The sequence below is a fragment of the Dermacentor albipictus genome, chromosome 2 (genome assembly GCF_038994185.2).
Source record: "Dermacentor albipictus isolate Rhodes 1998 colony chromosome 2, USDA_Dalb.pri_finalv2, whole genome shotgun sequence".
Lineage (NCBI taxonomy): Eukaryota > Metazoa > Arthropoda > Arachnida > Ixodida > Ixodidae > Dermacentor > Dermacentor albipictus.
Window position 1 is genome coordinate 107,951,361 of NC_091822.1, and position 24,983 is coordinate 107,976,343.

The window sequence follows — 24,983 nt, forward strand, 5'->3', positions numbered from 1 at the left end:
ACCGCATGCGCCGCTGAGTTCTTTGCAGTACCACCAAATGGCGCTCACCTCTGCACGTCCGCAGTGCCAGCTGTGTGAGGGGAAAAAAATAAAGAACCAGAAAGCTTGCCTGCGCACATAGTGTTTCATGCATAGTTTCGGGCTTGCCTTCGCGCATAGCTTGCCTTTGCACATAGGTAAAGATTATGGTTGCATAAGCTGCAGTCGCCGGGAAGCGGCAACTGCAGCATACAAAGCAGGGAGTGACGTAACTACACTTTTATATGTAGAAGAAAAACCCGCGTAGCAACCGATTTCAATTGTGTTCTGATAGTGCTATGAAAAGGCCACACATAGTTAAGACTCTCGCAGAGCAGCCTGAACACAATGAGCAGTGATCGGAAAAGCAATGTCAACATGCACAACAAAGTCAGGCTCAGGCAAGGCAAGATGCAGCGGTTCGTGCCCAAAGCAAGCCACGCAGAGTTAGGACACCTGAAGAGCATCGCGAATATGATGAGTGACAAAAAGAACAGCAACGTCACTATGCACAACGGCGTCTTGCTCAGGCTCGGCAGGGCCCAGTTCAAGGCTATGTCACATTGGTCTATCAGATCAGGTGACACCCCAGCTTCACTGCCCAACTACCTTCACAGCATGGATTGAAGCACATTTTTTTGTTTCAAGCAGCAGCAGCAGAAAAACAGATAAGGAAAATGTATGCCCTATGTCAGCACCCTTTGCTACGGAAAGGAAAAAAGGAATAATATCCCATTATGCAGTAGAGGTATATATAATACCCTGCCAATATAAGTGAACATAAGTTCTCACATTCTTTTGCATGATTGCTGCAGAGTCCATTTGCCTGTACCTCAACATGTTTTAAACCACCTAGACAAGACATGTTCGTAAGAGGATGTGGCGGGAAGTGCTTTATGTTTGTCTTACAGAATCAAACTATTTTGACAACAATCTGCTCACCCTTGCTCTAAGGCAATGTCCTGCAAACATTTTGTGAGCACTATGCCAGAATTTGCAATCACTAATTAGCATTCACATTTGCACTCACACACACTTGCATTCGCACTCACTCGCATTCACACTTGCTCGCATTTTCACATTCACGCCAGAGAAATGAGTGCAGTTGAGTGTGAGTGAGTGCGCACACAAGCGCGTTAATGCGACCCAGTGGACGGCGCAGATATTGTCAACCAAAGCACACATAATCCTCACTGAGTCATTGCAACATGTGATGACCATGTCATTGCTACCGTTCAACTTCTAGCAGCAGCAATATCAGTATGGCCATTATTGCCAGTTTGTCACCTATAGGACCGAAACATTCCCAACACGTGTTGGTTGCTCAGGATCTCCAGTGTCACTGCTGGTGGTACAATCCGTACGTGTATTCGATTTCATATGCAGCAAGCAGTGCTGCGAAGCCCCGAGAGACTTCTCCCACCACTGGCATTCGCGACCAAAAAATAATGTGCCACGTATGAAAGATATAGGTACGTGTCATGTCAAATGATGTCACATTAGGTCTCATGCTTTCCTGTCGCAAAATGCACTGTATTTATTACATGGAAGGTGTCGCAGCTCTGAACCTATATTTACCACCAAATGAGCAGAATGCCACATTTCTGCAACCTGCAGCCACAGCACAGCACTTGTGCTCGCGACTAAAACATAGTAGGTGATTTTTCTACTGGATGCACGAAGGTGCACAAATAATACATTATTTGACATAACCTTACATCCACAAGTTGTAGATGTAGTATATTGCGTAGTTATTCCACAAAAATTGTCGCAGACTTGAAACAACTGCACCGCGAAATGTGTGCAGTAAGACTACTATGATCATATAGCTTGCACAACTTCGACAGAGTTGCGTGCTAAGCATGAAACGAAGAACAGAAATATATCAGAATCATGGCAACACAGCAATGGTTGTAAAAATATAGCATGTCCCATTCATAAAGTAAACCTAATTATTATTCCAACACTGATTAGAACAGAGGTTTCATGTGCCAACATGACGGCAAATTTTTAAAATTGTTAACCTAATGTGGCTCATCATCATTTTCTTTTTTTCCTAATGAAGTTATACTGGAGCTAAAAGAACCATGATACATCCTAGGTAAGACCCGAATCATAAATGCACAAACATAACAGACTCTTGCATTTACTTCAAGACAATTTTCCAAGAATTCAGAAGATACTTATTTTGATTACACAGAAAAAAAAAAGACAACACATTGCTCAATCAGCAACCTGTTCTTTTTTTCCGAATTTTAATATAAGTGTTGCCTGACTTTCTAAAACGTATGAGCCAAATGGCTCAGCTGGGAACCAACATGCTTCAAGACACTTGACACTTTACCTGCTATACCGCGAATAATTGCCTATAGCCTGTTCCACATGGTGCAATTTTGTCTGCGCTTTTGCACTCGCCAACTTGCAGACACAACAAACATGCCTTTCGCCACTTCGTGCATGCAATTTTTTTATGTTTGCAGGAATTGAACTTCTCTGCAAAATCGCACATGTGGCATGTACGGGGAACAAAGAGCAATGCAGCTTGTCAGACACGTTACTACGGCCTGCCAGCTCATTTTCTGTTTTGAGAGCCACATGAATTCAAGCACAAAAATTGTTTCAAGAGAGCAGCTTCTAGTTTGTTTTTCTTTGTTCTTACTGAAGAGAGAGAGAGAGAAAGGCAAAGGGAAGACAGGGAGGTTAACCAGAGATTATCTCCGGTTGGCTACCCTGTACTGGGGGAGGGGTAAGGGGATGCAATAGGTGAGAAAGAAAGAAGGAGAAAAAAAAGGAGAAAAAAAAAACAAAAAAACTTAAGCACTGAAGAGAACGAGCACTGAAGCACTGAAGAGAACGAGAGAGAAAGACAGGGAGGTTAGCCAGTGTAGACTGGCTGGCTATCCTGTGTTGGGCTAAGGGGGTAATGGGAATTAAAGATGACAGAAAGAAACACACAAGCTTTCACCGAACTATACTGAATAAGTCAGCAAGAATAATTCAGTCTTGCACTAGGTGCTCACAAATGGAAAAATCGCAACCACCGTGATCAATGAAAGTGAATGTGACAAAATTGCAGCATGTGAAGTGGGCATTATAGTTTACCCGTTCACATTGCATTTGCAATTTTGCAGAGATGTTCAGCACTTCCAACCACCGAAAGGTACATTTACGAAGTGGCCAACAGCACATGTACCACATCTCCAAATTTGAGAGCGCTAACTTACAAGCAAGGTCATGCCACATAAAACCTGGTTATCCTTCATACACATCTCGCCAATGCTAGGCAGTATCGAAGATACCTGTATCTTGGATACTCTTTGCGTATCTTGTATGTGTATCATGATATGTCTAGCAAGACTTGTATTAATACCTGTATTTCCGATACATGAAAGAATGTATAGTGTATCTTAAGATACAAGATACTGCTCGTGCAATCACCTTGCAAAGCTATAAACGCCGGGTGAATTCCACTTCTCGAGCTGATTGATATTGCTGCCACTAAGCTACCCAAGTTTCCCCAGGCACTGAATTTTCTATTGTCTGACCTTAGCAGGTAAATTGACAATACTTCATGCCTAAATGTCATAGCTATTAGCTGTGCTGCCTGTATTGTGTTTCTATGTATTCACTGTGATTGTGATTCGTAACCACCTTTACATTTTACTTAGATATATCTTTTTTTTTTAGCACGCCCTTAAATTTCTTACTGCTGCAAATCACCAGACAATTGGAGCTAGAAGTGGCAGTAGTGTGAATAGCGGCAGTATACTGCGACACTATGCGCCACTACAACACGTATGAACTGTTTTTTGGATGCACAAGTTTTCTCATAGAAGAAAAATTGTAAAAGGATAGCATGTTCAAGAATACATCGCAAACGAACGCTTTACGCCAGGAGATAAGTAGAATATGAAAGGTTATTGCAGCTTTATGTGCTCTCTGTTTACATGATGCATCACAAAAAAATGAAGCTACCAGCATTGTTGCTTCTGCACACCTGTCCAGTTATCCAGTATTTAATGAAGAGAAAATCAGACATCCACCCGTTCGTAGCAATTGCTACAATTGCTACATACGTTATCCAGTATTGTGTAAATGGTACTACGTGGACAAGTTAAAACTACACAGCGGTATTTGCGCCATGGTGCAGAAGCTTCTTATTGACGTTCTTGTAATTAGATGGCGACCCACTAGCTGGTTGGCAAGCAGAGCAGCGATTCACATCAATTACAAAAGCGACAAGCAAAACCCCTGACAGCACAGTACATAATGTGCTTTCGTATTAAGCAGCTAAAGCAACTCCAATAAATTGTTTCGGAATGAAAATATTATACTTTGAGCAAGAAATACAAATATTTTGAGACACTAACAGACATTTCATTCAAATGAAGCAAGATTGGTCCGAGTTAGGAAACTTCTAAGCAAACAATTTTGAGCATACTTATTTTCCGCTACATTATATAGATCTATAATAAGAAACTTGCAAATGCATCAAAGTATCTTAAGATACAAATGGAAAGTATTGTATCAGATAAAATAACTGCAGTAGTATCTTGTATCAGTATCTGAAATACATGTTGCCAGAGTAACTTGTATCGTATCCCGATACAATTGCAATGTTTGCCCAGCTCTGCTTCTCCCCGCCTTTTCTCGTGGAACATGTTTCACAATATACAGGAAGTAGTTGTTAATCCTGGTAAGAATCCCACAGATTGCAGGGTGCCACAGGTTATCTGAGCATTTTACATACAACTAGCAGTCATTGCAGGTGGAATTTTGCTCTGTAAAGCGGTATTCACATGGTGGAGAAATTCTACAGTTTGCTCCACAGTGTGCATCACATGTTGCACACGTCACTACATCTTGTGGCAGCTCACTGGCGTAGCCATCCACGTTGAGGTCGGATGTCTTGCTCGGGCACTATAACCCACCGAAGTAGAGGGCGCCAGAGGAGCCAGATTTAATAGTTGTTCATTTGCATGCCTGGCAACTTAGCATGCCATTTTTGACATTGCAATCTCATTTTTGCCTGCTTGTGTACGCTGCATCTCTGCTGTGCTGTAAATAAGCCAGCTGTAGGCTCAGGAGCGTCGCGTCACTATCGAAACTGCATTTACAGAAAATGGACGCTTTTGTATTTTGGGTTTCGTGGTTTTGCCAAACCCACAATGCCAGTGCTGCAGCAACCCTACATAGGTGGCAGTTGAATTCTTTTGGTAACACTGATGTCCCTTTGACTTCTGCGCTGCATCTGTGAATGAAGCAGTAGCGGAGTGACCTGCATCACTGCGCAATGTCAAGCAAACCTTGGAGCAGATTTGCCCTCCATGTGCCCTGTTAGCAGTATATGTTATTTATACAACCTTGACTTTAACAGCGTAGTTCGCAGGGACGCGCCACTAGGAAGCATTAGTGAAGCATATCAATCCACAGTCGCACTCGGTCTGGCTACCAAGTCTTTCTGTTCTTACACCAGGCACAGCCCGCCCAAGTCTTCAATTACATCCTACAGGATGTAATTGAATGAACTGATAACCAGGGCGATGGCTCAGGATATTGTGGTAGCATTAGTGGTTTAATTTTGTGCACAGCTCTTCTAATTACATGGCCGAAGTATATGAATGGCCATGGAAAAAATAAAATTTTAATTCAAGCTAAGGTCCAGCATATACAAGTAATAAAACTCGTATTTATTCCTCCATAATTGTGTTCAGTTTCGAAAATTACAGTGATAAGAAAGAGCATGATTTTTTTCCATGAACAGAAAATGTACCCAGACCATAACAAAATATTGAAAAGCAAGAAATGAAAGGGTCATGACACTACTTATAGTACAATAGACATGAAGCGAACATATTAAAACTGGGGTACAACAAAGAAAATGAGCAATGTAACAAAAAAGTTTCTGAGAATAAATACAGGTGTTATGAGGCATGACACATTCCATTTAGAAAAACGGCATTCCGCAAAAGGTTAAAAAATTCGTAATAACAAGCACGGCAAAGGCCGCCCACACCTCATAACAGTGACCTGCCCATGCCAGTCGAGCTCGAAACGCATCATTGCGCCGCTATCACCACGAGCACAAAGCTCTATGTTTCAAGGTAAAGCTCCAATATGGACAGCAAGTGTAGAAATGAAGAGCGTCGGCAGAAGTTGCACAGGCAGCGAGGCCTCATCATGTCCTCATGCTAGATAGATGATGTCGATCACCAATGTGCCAACTGCCCATATTCATTTTAGAGAAGCTTGTTGGTAAGAATTTCATACACCATGCGCCTCCTGAAGTATGGCATGTTCAACTGTTCAAAAGTGATCTTCGCATCTCGTGTAATGTACTCCGCATACTTCAGTGCAAACATGCCACAGTCACTTCCATTCATTTGGTGCGGAATGTCTTTCACAGTCTCGTAGGTCCACTTGGATAGATCAAGTTCCTTCTGCTTTTTGTCTCTACTTTCTTCCTGGAGGTACTTGCGCAGCGCCTCGAGGCACTCAGGATTTCTGCCGCCCATGGAGTCATAATAACGAATTTTGTTGTGTCGGAAGTCAATGACCGCCAGGCACCAGTGTACGCCCAGATGTACAGGAACAAGAATCAGGTCGTGTGCAAAAATATCCACTCGTCGCGTCCAACGCTTGATAGCAGCATAACCGCTGGCAAGCAGCTTGGGGTAGAAGAAGGTGTTAAAGGCATACACCGAAGGCAGGCCCGGCTGTGTGCGGCCGCGCTCCATGAGCATGTTCATGTAGAAGTTGATGACCTCATCATTCAGCCAATTCAAACCAGCAAGTGTTTCCATGTCCTTACGCGTCACCGTCAGCTTGAATCCCGTGGCGATCACTTCATCGGCAGGAGTTGGCCTCAGGGCTTTGTCGATAGCAGCTTCCATCTTGGGTGTTAGCTTGGGGAGCACTTCTTTCTTGATCACTTCTGCTTGGACCTCCGTTACAGGAGGCTTTTTTCTTGAATGCAACGAATAAGTTTTCTCTAGCTTGACTTCTAAACCCTTTTCCTTGGATATTATACATGCCTGAGCAGTTTGGTCCATGTGTGTGAGCTTGTCTTTTAGCTCCTGGAGCCATGCCGGTGAAAAGAAGTGGCTGGAAGGAAGTTCTGGCACTTCAGGCGACGACGAGTGCGCCGTTGATGACGAAGACGCCGACGAGTTCTTTGCTGTAGGAGGATCACGAGCTAACGAAGCTGCCCCGCGAGTTGGCTTGGGAAATGTCGACGCAGGAGTCGGCAAAGGTTTTGAGGACGCCTTAATTTTCGAAGGTGTCAAATGCCTCGTCGAAGAAGACGAGTTCGTAAAAGAGGCAAGGGCTGGCCTATCACCCCGCGGTTTCACAGCCTTCGTCGCATCTGGCGATCGGGATCTCGAAAGAGGCCACTCGGTCTTCGTGAAACCAACGGTGCTATTGGTGTCAGTGGTACTCATGGACGCATCCTGCAAACTTAGCTTCATATTGCAGTGCGGAGCGGTGCACTGCTGCCGAAGAAGCAACTGGTATTCGCGCTTCTCTTGAAGGCGCATGCAACTGTACGGCGTCGAAGCCAGGTAGCGACCACCATTGCGCACTGGAACCGCGGAATCGGCGTTTGTTGGACTCAGTGATTTCTGCATCTCGGGACTCTGAGGCTGCGACCTCTGCGTATGCGCGCCGCCGGCTTTATACAGTGATGAGCTGTGGTTCTCGACGGGCCCGCCAAGCTCCAACGTTGGCTCGGGGCGCTCAGCCGTCGACAGTAGCGACGCTCTCGACGCAGAACCGGACGAAGATCTGTCGTTCTGGTTCCGCTCCAGAGGCCAGAACGTCATCTGCTCGTGCAGAGGTTGTAACCGCGGCACAACAGGTCGCTGGTGGGGAGCTTCAGGTGCGCTCGGGGTGAGACAACTGACCGCCTGGCCGACGAAGTAGTTTTGCATCGGCTTGCGGATCGCCCAGCGCAGCCAGCTCTCGTGACGATTATCCGCTCTGCCCGGCCCTGCCAGACGAGTGTCGTTCGTGCGAAAGTGCTTGCGTTTGTTCCAGGCCTCGACAATGACATCGTCGTCATCATCATTGTCACCATCCATGCTTTCGTCGCGTTTACGTTTCTCTGAAGCGCGCCGGCGGTCCTCCGGCGGTACGCCGTCCCTGTGAGAAGGTAAAAAGAAACGGAGGAGCTTGGCCTTCAGTCTCGCCAACATTGGTCAGTCCGTTTGGCAAGCCAGTGTGATCCACCAGAAGATAATTGATACTGTATACTAGTGAACTTATTTCTTGTAATCCATCAGAAATACTTGACTTCGATGTGAGCCGCCCAGCATAAGTTGGCGCAAACAAAAATGGCGGACGGAAACGAGTGCCTCAGCGTTGCTTTCATATGTCCATTTCGTGTCTAACATCAATGGGAGTTCGTTTATCGGCCCTCGCAGTGCCGTAGAATAAGGAACCGTCGCAGTACTAAAGAAAACTTAATTATCTATGTTTTTATTAACGTATTGTCAGCAGAAACGAGAAAATCAATGATCGCGGAACATGCTGTACTTGGCTCGGAGCGAAGTGGGGGCTCACCCAGTACCACTAGACGAGCACATCGAAAATGGATTTCACCGCCGTTTCTGCGCACGCGCGAGGAGCAGTAGCTGCGAGAGAGAAATGTGGGGACTTTTGGTGCTCAAGATTTCTACGAGCACATCGAAAATGGATTTCACCGCCGTTTCTGCGCACGCGCGAGGAGCAGTAGCTGCGAGAGAGAAATGTGGGGACTTTTGGTGCTCAAGATTTCTCGTCGTTTAGGTACTACGGGGAAGAAAACCGTTTGCTCCGTTTGTCCCTAGCCGAGCTTGCAGCACAGAATCGACAGGATGCGTGGCCGGCAAGGCGAAAAAAGCCGCGTCCGAGGTGAGTTTGTGTCTATTTTGTTGCGACGGTGGCATATTAAATTTTATAGTCGCAAGGGTATACGTTTGGAAGTGAGGTGTCTTCTCGGATGGCTTTAGTGGCAAAGCGTTACGTCGTGCCGATGCATTGTTCATTAGTGTCGTTGATCAAGGTGAGCATACCACACACTTCAGGGGAATCGCGGGAACGGAAACAGTTTATGAATTAACTGCCGTGCCGATGCATTAGTTCTTAATGTAACTGAGAATACAGCACACTTGGAGGCTCGTGGGAATGGAAATCTTGTACTCTGTATGTGTAACTATAAAACTTGCGTCGTCATGCAATCTGAGCAGTAGATCGTTGCGAGAGCTGTATAGCCACACTGGCAAAACACTACGCCCTGCGGATGAATACGGAAGAAATGTATGCAAAAGAAAAGTGGTCGTCATGCAATTTCATAGCAGTAGACCTTTGTGAAAGCTGTGCAGTAACACTGATATTGGCTAGTTAATAATCCCGGCTGTTACAATGTCTAGCTCATATGCGGGGCGCTCTATGTGGGCGAAACAAGGGCTCAGATCACTACAACCGCATGCGAAATAGCTCTGAATGCCTGCCAGTACACTTGTTCGGTGTCTCAGTGGTCAGCCAGTGACAAACGCATTGCACGAAACAGTGAGACTTTGTTTAATCCGCAATGCTTATGTGGCGAACAGGAGAGGGAAAGGTGAAAACAATGTTTTCATACAAGGCAAGTTATCCATGTAGTGGAATTGCATTTATCGTTGGTGTAGTGTTGATGCACTTTCTAAAGTCCAACCTTTAATGCAACTTAGTTTTCGTTGGTGCAAGTGCTTCTACTGGAAACATACAAAATGTGATTTAACAAATCAGGCTGCTGTCTTGCAGTTTTAGAAATTTTCCTCTGGTCTTATGTCTTTTCTGAATCTGGAAGAGCTGGCTAATTGCACATTTCATCTCGAGATAGCTCGCACACTTCCAGCAACACAGGTTAGCACACTTTGTTGAGTGCAGATGAGCACTGCAAATTCAATCATTTTGATGAGGCACCGATCTAATGCCGCTCACTCTTGCCACAGCACTTTTTCAACTTGTACTGTACTTGTTTCTTCCACCTTCCATTTGCAGCACCAGGGCTAAGGCACAACAGCAATAACATTTCTAGCAGAAAATTCTTGCTCCTTGGCATCTGAGCTCCCCATTCATTTGCTACTTTCTTCAAATTTTTCTTTTCATGTGATGCTCTTGCCTTCACACACTGTCAGGCTTCTCCTTCATGCGTTTCTTTAGTACTCCTTCTGTCTGCTTCTTGCTCGACATACCGTGCATGCCTTCAGTCATGTCCAATTGATCGATGCAGTCTTGTCCTTTTCTCTCTCTCCTCCAGAATTTGCAACTTTTGACAACCTAGCATTATTTTGCTTCTTTTTGTGATAGTGCCTGGCTATCTGTTGCTGATGCCACACATTCACTTTGCAATGGTTTATTAGACCACATACATAAATTAGTAGCTGTACAAAACCTTGACTCTCCAGCACTTCCACAAAATTCCTGCAGAAGTGGAAACACATATTACACTTCATTCCTCACCACAGCTTACTATGTCTGCATCAAAGCTTGATATTACCTACACGTGTGCACTGTCTTTGTGTCTTCCTTTGTAGCTGTAGGTCACTGCATGAGCAGAAAAAGATTTTGTTGCTTAAATGTTCATGTGCTTAAGTAGGCAATGTAGTGTACTTGATTTTCACAATGCTTAACTCAATTGGTGGTATGCCTGCACTATAACATGCACAAACTGAACAGCATATTCAAACAAGAAAATTGCTAGCCTATCACAGTTAGGTTGAGTCATTTGAATGAAAGTTGGGACAGTTTTTGTATGGGATGGCTGATGGCATTCAGGCTCATCATGTCAACATCAAAGTGGGAGCAAAAACGCAGTACATGTATAAAATATGAGCAGTTTTATTGGATTGTGGTGCTTTACATGCACCTCACTTCAAGCACAATGATGTCTTTGCGTGTCACCAGTGTCGAAATGAAGCCACTCCAGCTGGTGAGCAATGTGCTTGCAGATGGCACTGGCTACATTCCTTTGGAAAGGCATCCTCATGTTGCACAATGCAGTGAAGATGAAGGATTTTAAATTAATGTGTACTTTATTTTTTATTTACCTCTCACCTACTGTTGCCAACACAAATGATGTCTCCTGGTAAGCCGGATGCCTGTGAACATTGCAAGGCACAGTGTCAGGCAACCGTTTATAATCTTCAGCATAATACTGTAGAAGGCGGCATTCTGGTTTGTATACATGAAAGCACCAGGAAAGCAAGCTAGATAGGCTAAAGACTAGCTGACTTGACAGCTCTGTGCAGCCTGTACTGCTCACAGAAAGCAAGTCACACTGGTCATGGGACCTATAGCAGCGGCATGCAAATAGAGGTTTGTATTGCCTGTAGTACATATACATAGCCTTTCTTTGAAAAATATGTTTGGTCACTTTTAACTTTACCTAGTCAGGACATGCATTATCACTTAAGCTGCTTGGTCTTCAAATAAAACGAGCATTTTCTGCATAGTAACTTTTACTTACATGAAATATGTGGTGGTGTTGACCTGTAGAAGTGTACAGAATACATAAAATCTTGAAGCACTTAAGCAGAATTTATAAACAATGCTAAATTTAGGTGGACTGACAAAGTGAACTGTATGAGAAAAGGTTTATTGGCGGCTCCTAATGTAACGGCACAGCAACCGGGAACGGCGAAGCAGCCCGAAGCACTGTCCAAACGGACGCCAGCAATCAACAGCGCGAGCCGAGACGAGCCGCGCGTTGGCGATGCGGCTGTGCCGCGAGGCGCGTCTTCTTCTTCACAATCTCCCCCCGGACAAAAAGAGCCATCCTGGCGCCTTAAGAATCGGGAGGCAGAGGGTCGTGGTAGGGCTTGAGACGCGAGACGTGGACAATGTCACGTCCACGCCGGCGCAAGTCTTCAGGTGGTGACAGGGGCTCAATGAGAAAATTCACCGGGGATGTTTGCTCCAAGACTCGGTAAGGCCCTTCGAATTTTGGGACGAGTTTCGAGGAAAGCCCCGGCGTTTGGAAAGGGACCGACAACCACACAAGAACGCCTGGAGCGTAGGTCGTGCTTGGATGCGTGTCGAGGCGGTTTGCTTTCTGGCGCTGCTGTTGCTCTGCCGTAAAGGAGCGCGCTAGCTGGCGGCATTCTGCGGCTTGTCGGGCGACGTCGGAAACAGGTAGACACTCGGAGGCGTCAGGACGGTATGGAAGGAGGAGCGTGTCGATGGTATGCGTAGGCTCGCGGCCATACAGGAGGAAGAAAGGTGAAAATCCCGTAGTGGCCTGGATCGCGGTGTTGTACGCGAACGTGATGAATGGAAGGATGCGGTCCCAGTTACCATGATCAGATGCCACGTACATAGAGAGCATATCACCAAGTGTGCGGTTAAATCGCTCTGTGAGCCCGTTAGTCTGTGGATGGTATGCCGTGCTTGTCCGATGAATAATATGGCATTCCGAAAGCAAACTTTCGACGACATCGGAGAGGAAGGCGCGACCTCGATCGCTGAGGAGTTCCTGAGGTGCGCCGTGTCGAAGCACGAAGCGATGTAGGACGAAAGAGGCTACATCCCGCGCTGTAGCACTTGGTAAAGCAGCAGTTTCGGCGTAGCGAGTCAAATGATCAATAGCAACGACGATCCACCGATTGCCGTCAGGTGTCATAGGAAGCGGGCCGTATAGGTCGATGCCGACGCGATCGAAGGGTGTGGCAGGGCACGGGAGCGGCTGCAAGGCACCAGATGGGCGTAAAGGCGGCGATTTGCGGCGTTGACAGTCAAGACAGCACCGAACAAACTTGTGTACAAAATTGTACATGCCGCGCCAGTAGTAGCGGTGGCGAATTCGTTCGTACGTCTTGAAGACTCCGGCATGGCCACACTGCGGATCGTTGTGGAAAGCGGCACATATTTGAGACCTTAAGCTGCGGGGAACCACCAGAAGCCACCGACGACCTTCAGGAGTGTAATTGCGTCGGTGCAGCAGCTGGTCACGAATGGCAAAATGAACTGCTTGGCGTCGGAGGGTTCGGGATACAGGGAGGGTCGACGATCCAGAAAGATAGTCGAAAAGAGAAGCGACCCACGGGTCACGACGTTGTGCGGTTGCAAAGGAGTCCATGTCGAGAGATGACACGGAATGTGCGGAAGTTGTTGCGCAGGCCGAGTCTGGAGGTAAAGGTGAACGAGACAAGGCATCTGCGTCGGAGTGAGTGCGTCCACTGCGGTAGACGACGCGAATATCGTACTCCTGGATGCGTAGTGCCCAACGGGCTAGGCGGCCAGTGGGATCTTTCAAGTTGGCGAGCCAACAAAGCGCATGGTGATCTGTGACCAAGTCGAATGGGCGCCCGTACAGATATGGTCGGAACTTGCCAAGTGCCCATACTAAAGCCAAGCACTCTCTTTCGGTCACGCTGTAATTGGCCTCAGGCTTCGTCAGTGTGCGACTCGCATAGGCGACTACATATTCGGGGTAGCCCGCCTTTCGTTGGGCGAGTACGGCGCCGAGACCGACCCCCGCTGGCATCTGTATGTACTTCAGTTGCAGCTGACGGGTTGAAATGGCGAAGAATAGGTGGGGAGATGAGAAGACGACGCAGCGTAGCAAAGGCGGAGTCACATGCAGGGGACCAGCAGGAGAGGGCGGCGTCACCGCGTAGAAGCTGAGTCAATGGCGCCATGATCGATGCGAAATTTCGAACAAAGCGCCGGAAATATGAGCATAGGCCCACGAAGCTTCGAAGTTCTTTGATGGTCTGAGGCTTCGGAAACTCAGCGACTGCTCGAAGTTTTGCAGGATCGGGTAGAACGCCGTGCTTGGACACAACGTGGCCTAAAATGGTGAGCTCTCGCGCGGCGAAGCGGCACTTCTTGAGGTTGAGTTGAAGGCCAGCGTTCGTTAGACAGGTCAAAACTTGTCTAAGGCGGATCAGGTGAGTAGGAAAATCAGGCGAGAAAACCACGACATCGTCGAGGTAACACAGACATATAGACCACTTGAGGCCACGCAGCGTGTTGTCCATGAGTCGTTCAAAGGTGGCAGGGGCGTTACAAAGCCCGAAAGGCATCACCTTAAATTCATATAGACCGTCAGGCGTAATGAACGCGGTTTTCTGGCGATCGGCCGCAGCCATGGGGACCTGCCAGTACCCTGAACGCAAGTCAAGGGACGAGAAAAATTCTGCGCCCTGAAGACTGTCGAGAGCGTCATCGATGCGCGGCAAAGGATAGACGTCTTTGCGCGTTACCTTATTTAACCGACGGTAGTCGACGCAAAAGCAAATAGACCCGTCCTTCTTGCGAACGAGAACGACAGGAGATGCCCAGGGACTGTGCGAAGGTTGAATAACATCACAGCGCAGCATATCTTCGACTTGGGTGGTAATTACACGACGCTCTTCGGCAGAGACGCGATATGGTCGTTGACGTAACGGCTGATGTGAACCGGTGTCAATGTAGTGCTGCACTTCCGACGTGCGGCCCAGGTGAGGTTGTGAAACGTCGAATGAACCTCTAAATTTGTGCAGGAGATCAAGAAGGTCGGCGCGTTCGGCAGGTGCGAGGGTATCGGCGATGGCATGCGAGAACGCAACCCTGGACGTTTCCTCAAGCGCGGACATCGAAGATGCTTCGCCGGGGTCGACGTCAAAAGAGTCTCCAGGGACGTCAACCAAAGACGAAGAGTCGAGGAGTTCCACGAAGCCAAGGCATTCACCAACGAGCAACGTAATAGGCGCACAGAGGGGATTGTAAAAGTAGATATTGCTGCAGCCGCCAGCCATGTCAAGCGTCGTGAAGGGTAGTGGGAGAGATTTACGGCTCATGAAGACGTCGGACGGCGTGAAGAGGACCGTTGCGTCAGCGATGGCATCGCAAAAGACGGGGACGAGGGCGAAGGAGCCAGGTGGAATATCTGTGTCCTCGCGCACGGTAAGTTTAGAAGGGCGGTCGCAATCTTCGTCCAAGGGTGCGTCACAAGGGGAAAATTCAACTTCGGCGCGTGCGCAGTCGATCACGGCTTTATGACTGGATAAGAAGTCCCATCCGAGGATGACGTCATGCGAGCAGGTGGGAAGAACAATACACTCGACGATGTAAACAATGCCGTGAATAAGCACACGTACAGTACAGGCTGCGTGCGGAGTGACGGGCTGCGCGCTTGCCGTACGAAGCGACAGCCCAGAAAGCGGCGTGGTCACCTTGCGCAGCGAACGGCACAGTTTGGCGGCTATCACAGAAACGGCTGCGCCGGTATCCACAAGAGCGAATGCTGGAACACCTTCTACACAAATTTCGACCACGTTAGCAGGAGAGGCGCGAGGACTTTGACAGTTCGAATGGGGCGCAGTTCTTGCCTCTTGAACTGCGACGTTCAGTTTTCCTGGTCAGGTGGTGCGGGTCGCCGACGCATTGGGGAGAGCGAGCGTCGGCGAGGGGATGGCGAGCGACGCGAAGGAAATTCTGGGATGTCAGCACGAGCATACGGTTGGGGGGAAGGAGCGGCGTATTGGCGAAATGACTGGCTGCCGTACTGGAAGGGCCGCGAGGCGTCGCCGAACGCTTGAGGACGACGGCGGCAATATCGGGCGACATGACCGGGAGTGCAGCAAGAATAACAGATGGGTCGATTGTCAGGTGTCCGCCAAGGATTAGCTCGCGGTGCGGTCCAAGATGTAGCATGGGCTTCCGGTGGCAGCGGTTGGGACTGGGTTGTGAAAGACGCCGGTGGAGGCCTGCGTACTGCCTGGGCGTACGTAAGAGGCGCGGCCACAGGCAGGACTGGCTGCGCATAGGTGAGAGGCGTGGCGACAGGCTGCACTGCCCGCGTAGAGTTGAGAGTCACGGCTGCAGGCGGCTGATGTGGTGCGGAAGGGACAACTTGGGCGACCTCTTCGGAAATGAGGGTGCGGAGCGTGTTTGGAAGACGGGAGGTGGGCTCCTGAGTGAAGGGGACTAAAGAAAGTTGGCGGGCAACTTCCTCACGCACAAAGTCCTTGACCTGCTGAAAGAATGAGGATGGGTCGTACGTGTTGTCAAGGCTCGCCAACAAGTCGTCGCTTCCCAAAGGACGCCGAGTCGAAGCGCATTGCTTCCTTAACTCATCGTAACTTTGGCACAGGCTGACAACTTCAGACACAGTGCGCGGATTCCTGGCTAGGAGCATCTGGAATGCGCCGTCATCGATGCCTTTCAGTATATGGCGAATTCGCTCAGCTTCGGGCATTGCGGCGTTGACTCGTTTACAAAGGTCCACGACGTCTTCTATGTAGCTTGTGAACGATTCCGCCGTCTGCTGTGCTCGGGCGCGCAAGCGCTGTTCGGCACGGAGCTTGCGAACAGCGGGTCGGCCGAACACTTCCGTAAAGGTTGTCTTGAAGACTGACCATGTGGGCACGTCACTTTCGTGGTTGTGAAACCATAGTTGGGCAACACCAGCCAGATAAAAGATGACGTGAGTTAACTTTGCGGGATCATCCCACTTGTTGTGGGCGCTCACCCGTTCATACGACGCAAACCAGTCTTCTACGTCTTCGTCGTCTGCACCGCTGAAGACCTTGGGGTCCCGTTGTCGTGGAACGCCGGTGCAGGTGACGGACTGTGGCGTCGGTGCCGTTTGGGAGAAGCTGTCGGTCATGGCGGGTGGGAGCGTTCGTGATCTCAGCTCCAGGGTTTCAAGCGACGGGGTTTGAGTCCCAGCACCTCCACCAATTGAGAAAAGGTTTATTGGCGGCTCCTAATGTAACGGCACAGCAACCGGGAACGGCGAAGCAGCCCGAAGCACTGTCCCAACGGACGCCAGCAATCAACAGCGCGAGCCGAGACGAGCCGCGCGTTGGCGATGCGGCTGTGCCGCGAGGCGCGTCTTCTTCTTCACATGTACAACACAGATAATATAGGGCACTTGCAAGACAGTTTCTTGAGGGCCTAGTTCCTAGAAGGTATTTAGAACGAAAACAGTGTCAACTGATTGGAAAAGGAAAGGGGACAGACACCGTGCTCACTTATGACTCAAGGTTTTTTTTTGTGTGTGTGTGTGTGTATGCAGTAATATATACGAGGTGGGTTTAAAAAGAAACCGAACTTTTGAAATAGTGTGCCAATCAGCAGAGGGAGCGCGCTGCGGCTACTGAGTGCATGTAGTGGCAGGTTTAGACAACAAACTGCCATTGCCGTGTTTCGCTCTGACCGTAGTTGGCGAGCTACAGCCGCTGAAGTGAGCACATGAACAAGCTGCTCTTCGGATTGGTGCCAAAGTGACAATGAAGAAATTGGAAGAACAGTGTGTGTGTGTGAAGTTCTGCTACAAACTTGGGAAAACTTTCACAGAGACTTTTCAGTTGCTTAGCCAAGCATACAGGGAGGACTATGCGAGTCGCACGCAGTGCTATGGTTGGTTCAAGCGTTTTGAAGAGGGAAGAATGTTGGTCGGTGACGATCCCAAGCCTGGACAACCTTCCACATCCACAGATGATGACCACATTGAAAGAGTTCGAACTGTGATTTGTGGAAATGGTTGTTTGACTGTTCGAGAAGTCGCTGATGAAGTGGGTATCAGCGTAGGATCATGTCATGAAATTTTTAGTGACAAACTAGGGATGCGTCGTGTCAGTGCAAAATTTGTGCCACGTTTGTTGTCTGGTGCACAGAAGCAGACCCGTGTTGAAATCAGCCAGGAAATGCTTGCCACTGCCACTGACAATGAAAACTTTCTTAAGAACATCATAACAGCCGATGAGACATGGGTTTATGCCTGCAATGTTGAAACGAAAGTGCAGTCGTCGCAGTGGGTGGCCAAAGGTTCTCCTCGTCCAAAAAAAGCACGCATGAGTCGGTCAAAAATGAAGGTGATGTTGGTTGTGTTTTTTTACTGCAAAGGCATTGCCCATCAGGAATTTGTGCCACATGGTTAGATGGTAAACAAAGTTTGCCAGGGAGCCCTAGCATGTTTGAGAGATTCTGTGTGCAGTAAGAGGCCTGAATTGTCGGAAAATCAGGCTTGAATGTTGCATCATGACAATTCCCTGGCTCACATGTCGCTCCTTGTCCGCAGCTACTTAGCGAAACACCACATTTCTTTTGTGCCCCACCCACCATATTCTCCGGACCTAGACCCTTTCCAAATCGTAGAGGAGATCCAGGACAATGCGAGAAGAGACCTGCATGCCATTCCAGAAATTGCATTCCAGGAGGCTTTCCAAAAATGGAAGAAAAGATGGGAAGAGTGCATTGCCAGTAGAGGGGACTATTTTGAAGGGGACAGCACTTAAGATGTTGTACCATAAGCAGCAAAGCTGTTATAGCAAAAGTTCGGTTTCTTTTTCAACACACCTCATATGCATGGAAAGGGTGGGGTTCAAGGCAGGTGCAACAAGAACGCCCAATGTGAGGTCGAATGTGGAGTTTAATGTCCAAACCACAGCAGTAAGCTGGCAACCTTTAAATGGTAAGCAGAACAGTAATGCTACGGGAACTGTCATGCCCTTCATAATTGTAACAACCGTCGGAATGTTGAAGTGTCTTTTCAATGTCCCATTAATTTCCACTATTCTCATTCTAAATGGGCAAATGCACCTCCGTTCATTTACCACAAGACATATCAAGAGATCAACCCCACTAATGCTAGTTCTTTCTAGGGAGCTGAAGAAAAATAGCAATTCGTTCAGTCAGTATTGATGCAAGTTTTCAAACACTCCTATCATGAAATAGCTCAGTTGTCCATCTTGAGCAAGGTAGTTATTAGCTGGTATAATGTCAGAATTTGTTTATAATTTACTGGTAGACCTGCTGATGATAATGTAAGCAGAATGCTGCTGAGACCAATGAGAAAGTGTGAAAAAGAAAATAATTATTACATTGTTCCAGCCATCATTCCCTAAGATGTCCACCCTGCCCCATCATAAGCAATCACTTCACATCCCAGCATGCATATCTTGCACATTTCTTTCACTCTTTGTCTATTGTGTAGGACTGGCCATATTAGCTTAAAGCACTAGAAATCAATAACAATGACATCAGCATTGCCTCTGAGGAAAGACTGAAGTTAAAGAAAACAGAACAAAATCATACAAGGAAAGTAAGGAACACACACGAGCACCTATTCACAACTGGAAGTTTGTTGGTGAAAAAACAGGTACAACACAAATTGATAAGGAAAAAAAAAATGTTCACGAAAAAACTGTACATATGTAACAGAACCTTGTGGGTGCATAAAGAAAAAAAGACTAAATGTTAACCTCATCACCCAAAGGGTCCCTGAAACTATTTTATTGGTGTGTTACCTACACGTACACAGTATCTCTCCTCGAATGGTTACTCAAAAAAAGCGTCATGTCACCATGCTATATAAAGAGCTGCAAGTGGTTAAAAATTACCCTCCTCTAAAGCCTTTCCTCTCCAATGTCACTTTTATTCTATGTGGCCTTGGCTATGTCCTGCCTCATTGGACACGACATCGTACAGTGACAGTAGTGTTGGCTACTCGCAGTTTACTTGAACCTAGTGTGTTCCCGTATGACTTAGAGATGCAGCTTTTTTTTTTGTTATTGTGGTGATGATGGCCTCAAAACGAAGTTTACATAGAGCGCTTATGTTTTGTACAGTGTGCAGTCGCGGTAACTTACTCTCTGCACTCACCTGCAGTACAAGAATATAAGTGCAATAGGTACAGTGCAAGTTTCTGCCACCACATGTACCCCTCTGCTGCTTTGCTTTGCTTGCTGTCGTCACTGTGCTATTATTAAACATTGCATTCTTTTTCACTCTTTGCCTGCACATCTACAGCCTGGCACATCTATAGCAAAGCCCTGCTTTTTTGGAGAAACTCTCTAATTCATACCTTCCCTACCACACACATACAAATGTACTATCGACCCAAAAAGTTAACGAATGAAGGGATCTCACAAAAAGCTGAATATCTCCGCAGCCTCAAAACGAAGCCTGGTATTCCCATTTCCAGCCTCTACTAGTATATGCGAACATTGTGATGTACGGTTTTACTGGCTACTTTTAAAGGCTGCTCGGATATTTAGCGTTTTCTGAGATCCCGTGGTCCGTAAACTTTTTTAGTCGATAGTATGTGTGTAGATAACAGTGGCAGACAATCTGCTATCTCAGGCAAGTCTACCATTGGACTCAAGAAACATCTACATGTCTTACATTAGTGTGTTGACTTTTACAGGTACATCAATTACTATGCCTTCATATCCTACTAAAAATAAGCTAAATGAGGAGGCTTGCTTTGTGTATTCTTAATGATGTCATGTGGGAAGCCAATCCACTTCAGGAAAAAAGATCACTTGTTCGTTCTACTAGAGGTGGCTCAAAACCTGGGGAGTGGTGCCGCTATGACATCTAGCAATGGTGATGTTTAATACCTAATAACTACACAATTGATGCAGACTACCTAAATTTTATTTCACCATTCATCATTAGTACAGAAGGAGGTCCCGGAGTTACAAAAACTGTCAGTAGGACCTATTAGTAGTTTAATAATATAGTAATTAATACATTATGGCAACATAGCAGTGATACACATCAGAATACATGAAGTTAATGAATCGAGTAATCAAATACAAGGAAGGTGCTTACAAATACAAGCAAATGAAATAGATGCTGTGTATGAATAAATAAAAATGTAGTAATTGGCACGTTATGGAAACATAGGGATGACACATATCAAAGAACACAAGGTTAATGTACGAGATAATTAGAAACAAAAATGTGCTTACAATATGCAAAGTACAAGTGAAATATATACTGTGTGACAAAAAACTTAAAATTTCTAAATATAAGGAAGGAAAGAATAAAGACAATGGGATATAGAGAATAAAAGCGATACATTAGGCAAATACAGAAGCACTGAAAGTGGTAAAATAAATTTGTATATAATATATGTTCATAGTAATGAGTCTGTAGCTAGTAGTGTCGATAGTAAATATTTCTTCATATCTCTCTTGAATGTTAATGTTGTGCGGCAGGCTTTAATATGGGGTGGTTTAATTTAGTGTTTATTTGAGGAAGGAAAGAATTGTTAGAGGAATATCTTGTATTGTTAGTGTTGGTATGAGCAGATATATTAAATGCTGAACCCTTGATGATCACCAGTAGGTACGCTACTGACGGTGCACTTGCACAAAACTCAAAATAATTTCAGAGCCCTGAAAACGAAGCTTTTTTTTCCCTACTCGTCAGGTGTTTCACTATCTGCACTGATGGTATTCTTCTCGAGTATGGCTGGAGTACATATTTGTGCTGTGCGAATGTTCAAAATGTGAAATGTAAATCAAATAGCTGTTGACCATTTGACTTGTATTCAATTGGAGAACACGCAATTAGAAGTTATCAAATCTTCCTTTCTGTCAATAATTACACATACTGGAATCTTTAGGGAGAAAGTCAGGTGCATGTGGTGACCATTCTCAAAGGGAACTGCAGTTCCTGAGCGGACATATACAGCAGGTACTTTTTTTAAAAGGACGTCTTGTTGGGCGAGTTGGTCACAATTCATCTTGGCTACTAGGCGCGAAAACACACACGACACAAGGAAGGGGACGGGACAGAGCGCCACTTACAACTGTTTTTATTCGGAGGTACACCACACACTTATATACCCGTCTTATGCGCAAGGACACAATCACATCAAGATTGATATGGAAGCGCACTAGTTAAATATTTCTTTTCAGCGATATATAAAGATATTGACGGGTCGCTGACGCACATGCTTCCTTTCTTTTCGATAAAGAAAGCTTCAATCACTTCCCGAGCTTTTTGATCTTTACTTTTTGCCAGAATTCGCGCCCCTGCAAAACATGGCTCACAAGAGCGTGATGGGCAGGACTTAATGTGCTTGGGAATGTTTGGCCCTTCTTTGTCTTGTTCTACATTTCTCTCATGTTCCCTAATTCGTTCGTTAACGCAGCGCCCCGTTTGCCCTATGTACGAGCGCCCGCAGGAGAGGGAGATTTCATACACAACGCCTTCGTTGCACTTCATGAATGGTCGCGCATGCTTGGTGCCGCATCCATTTTTATCGTCTCGTATTTTTTCTATACGAGAACAAAGGCTTCCTAGCTTTCGGGGGGCTGAAAACCAAGCGGCACCCCATGCCTGCTAGCAACCTTCTTTAAATTGTGGGCCATCTTGTGTACATAGGGCACCACCACAGGTCTCACCGTCTTATCTTGACGGGGATCTTCCCCCGCTCTCACAGCCGCACTCCAAAAAAAAGAGAAAAAAATGAACCCATTTCCTTTCAGAACAATGCAGGAATTTCCATTGCTGATTTTTTAACCCTTTTAGAGTTTTACTTGCAATCGACTTTTATAACGTTTGACCAGCAGTTCTTCCTACAGAAAGCCGGCATTTGTATAGGATCTTGTGTGGCGCCAGTATTGTGTAATATTTTTCTCTCACAAATGGATCAAGTTTTACATCAGGTTTTACCGGCTAGGCACGTTTTAAAAGTTTTTAGATATGTGGATGATTTTTGGATATTTTTTAGTAAGGAAGGAAGTTTGAACTTCGAAGAGAATGTGCATGATATTTTATCCATATTCCGACAACTTGGAAATGGCTTGCAATTCACCAGTGAAGTGCCTGAGGGGAGCCACCTACAGTTTCTAGATATAAATATTGACTTTTGTGCGGATCGCGTTTGTTGGGCATATGCACCTCGTGCAAAGAAAGGACTTCTGCCATACGACTCCGCCCATTCGAAATTAATAAAACGGGGGATTGCTTCACTTTGCCTGAAATCAGCCCTGGGAAAATCGTGCCCTCACAAGATGCAGCTTAGCTTCCGGACCCAATTGACCAGGCTGTCTTCAGCTGGATTCCCGGACTCGATTGTGATGGCAGTCGCTGAAAGCCTGCTACAAAAAATGAAGAGTGCGGCTGTGAGAGCGGGGGAAGATCCCCGTCGAGATAAGACGGTGAGACCTGTGGTGGTGCCCTATGTACACAAGATGGCCCACAATTTAAAGAAGGTTGCTAGCAGGCATGGGGTGCCGCTTGTGTTTTCAGCCCCCCGAAAGCTAGGAAGCCTTTGTTCTCGTATAGAAAAAATACGAGACGATAAAAATGGATGCGGCACCAAGCATGCGCGACCGTTCATGAAGTGCACCGAAGGCGTTGTGTATGAAATCTCCCTCTCCTGCGGGCGCTCGTACATAGGGCAAACGGGGCGCTGCGTTAACGAACGAATTAGGGAACATGAGCTGGTAGTCACCGCTGTATTTTGCTATGCAATTTGTATTTTGTTATGCAATCTTATCATCTCAGCGCGCGCCTGAAGGCGAAATTGTTGCCTAGGCAAACTATCGCCGAAGTGGAACGTTTCAGAAGACGTCCCCAAGTATGTGCACAAATATTTCACTGAAAAACATTTCAGGCGTATCTTTGCTTTGTTTTTACTAAAATTTCGCAGCAACACAGCATTTCTTTACTCCAAGTTATTTATGAATCACTAGATGTCATTATCTACGTCGTTCATACGTACTTTAGGCAGTGAAAACAGCACACCCACCTGCGAGCTTCTCCGATACCGACGTGTCTGTTATAAGGCGATGATATATATATATTATTCTGGACAAATCGGGCGAGGCCAACATGCTAAGCATATAATGAACGATGAGTACCAACAAATGGGATCTTGTTTTGAAATCGAACTAGAACTGAAGGAAACGAAAACGCAGGTTAAAATTACGGTAGAGATTACGGTTACGGTATTACCCATGTAGTGGTTTCAATACCACTTTTCATCAGGCCAATAAGAAAGTGGCTGTCAGATGCAGCTGTATACTAATATTGCCCTTGCAACGAAGGTCGGCGCAAGCTGGCTGAGAGGGTTTTCTTACCTCCAGAGATGGCGCGTATACAAAGACACACACGTATCGATGCAGGACTTTCTAGAGGCTCCACAAATACACACAGCATCTATTTAATGACATTGCGTTATGCTTAACGGCACACGAAAGCTTCGAGACTCAGCGACTCAGCTGCGTTAGTTACGCCAACTTCGAAATGTAAACAGGAAGCTGCCATGGCACTTCTTGCAGGAAGCAGGTGGCGCTTCATGCATCAGAAACCGAAACAGAAACTAGCAAAACCAATTTTTTTTTTTTTGTAAGCGTTAATCTTGTTTTTCGTGCTCGGAAGTTATTCTATGGGTTTGTTGCAGGACGTCCGTGTCATTGAAGGATTCAGTCCCAGTTTTAATGGTTTAAATTCTTCAAACAGTTTCTATTTTTTTTACCGCCAGTACACAGAAGCGTTTTATAACGGTCTTTATTGATAAATCGATTTGTGGCCATTGTTTATTGCGTTTTGAAGAGCACTCGCTTCGTCTTTCCAACAAGACGCGTAGGTTCGACGCTCCGATTTGCATTTAAAGTGAGCTTTTGATAGCCTTACTTTATCCATTTACGCGCTGTATATGCATTGTGACGCCTTTCACTAGTTTGCGACGACGCAGAGTATAACAGCGGAGTGCCGCTGTTTACCTTTAACATGTTAAACGAAGCAAAACCTCGGTAGTGCATCGTAAATTTTTTCTAAACATAATGCAGGCACCACTCGCACCGTTAAAGCACGACTGTTAAGAAGCATTTGCAGCAGCTCATTTGTCACTACGTTGGAGCGAGAATATTGCTCATCTGCCGCTTTACCTTTCTTTACTGCTCCGTATTTTTGTGTATCCAGATATTTTAATTTTATGCAAACCGCCCCTTCCGTGTGAAAAAGAAAAGAATTTAAGGAAAGGAAGATGCAACAGTTGCAAGAAAGGTGCAACAGTTGTGTGAAATAGTGCTTTACTAACATCTGTAGTGACTTGGTGATCGTGCGCCTTGGGCGAATTCATTTTGTGTAAAAATGTGTTCCGGCTACTTAAAAGGTAAGCGTGACGTTGTGGCATCAACTGCTATCTCTGTTGTTGAATGAATTTTTGACAATACATCATTGTCATGGAACCGAGGCAAAACACAACT

At 46.2% G+C, this 24,983-nt stretch overlaps 2 protein-coding genes across 3 annotated transcripts in view; both read right to left on the reverse strand.

The window, feature by feature from the left end:
* The window catches only part of LOC139056032 (uncharacterized), a 41,623-nt gene extending 17,593 nt beyond the window's left edge, over nucleotides 1–24,030 (reverse strand). Inside the window, exons 1-2 of one of the 2 annotated variants that reach the window (XM_070533842.1) lie at nucleotides 23,853–24,030; nucleotides 14,530–16,930 (exon numbers count right to left, since the gene is read on the reverse strand). In XM_070533842.1, the coding sequence (XP_070389943.1) occupies nucleotides 15,371–16,633 (1,263 nt within the window). In that variant the 5' untranslated portion in view covers nucleotides 16,634–16,930; nucleotides 23,853–24,030 and the 3' untranslated portion in view covers nucleotides 14,530–15,370. Of the gene's footprint in view, nucleotides 1–14,529; nucleotides 16,931–23,852 lie in introns of those variants that run through there. The other variant, XR_011512102.1, reaches the window with a different exon arrangement.
* Nucleotides 5,688–8,576, reverse strand: LOC135914890 (sentrin-specific protease 1-like). The gene has a single exon (XM_065447820.2). The coding sequence runs from the start codon at nucleotides 8,211–8,213 to the stop codon at nucleotides 6,258–6,260; it is 1,956 nt and encodes a 651-aa protein (XP_065303892.1). The 5' UTR covers nucleotides 8,214–8,576; the 3' UTR covers nucleotides 5,688–6,257.
* Nucleotides 24,031–24,983: the final 953 nt, after the last annotated feature.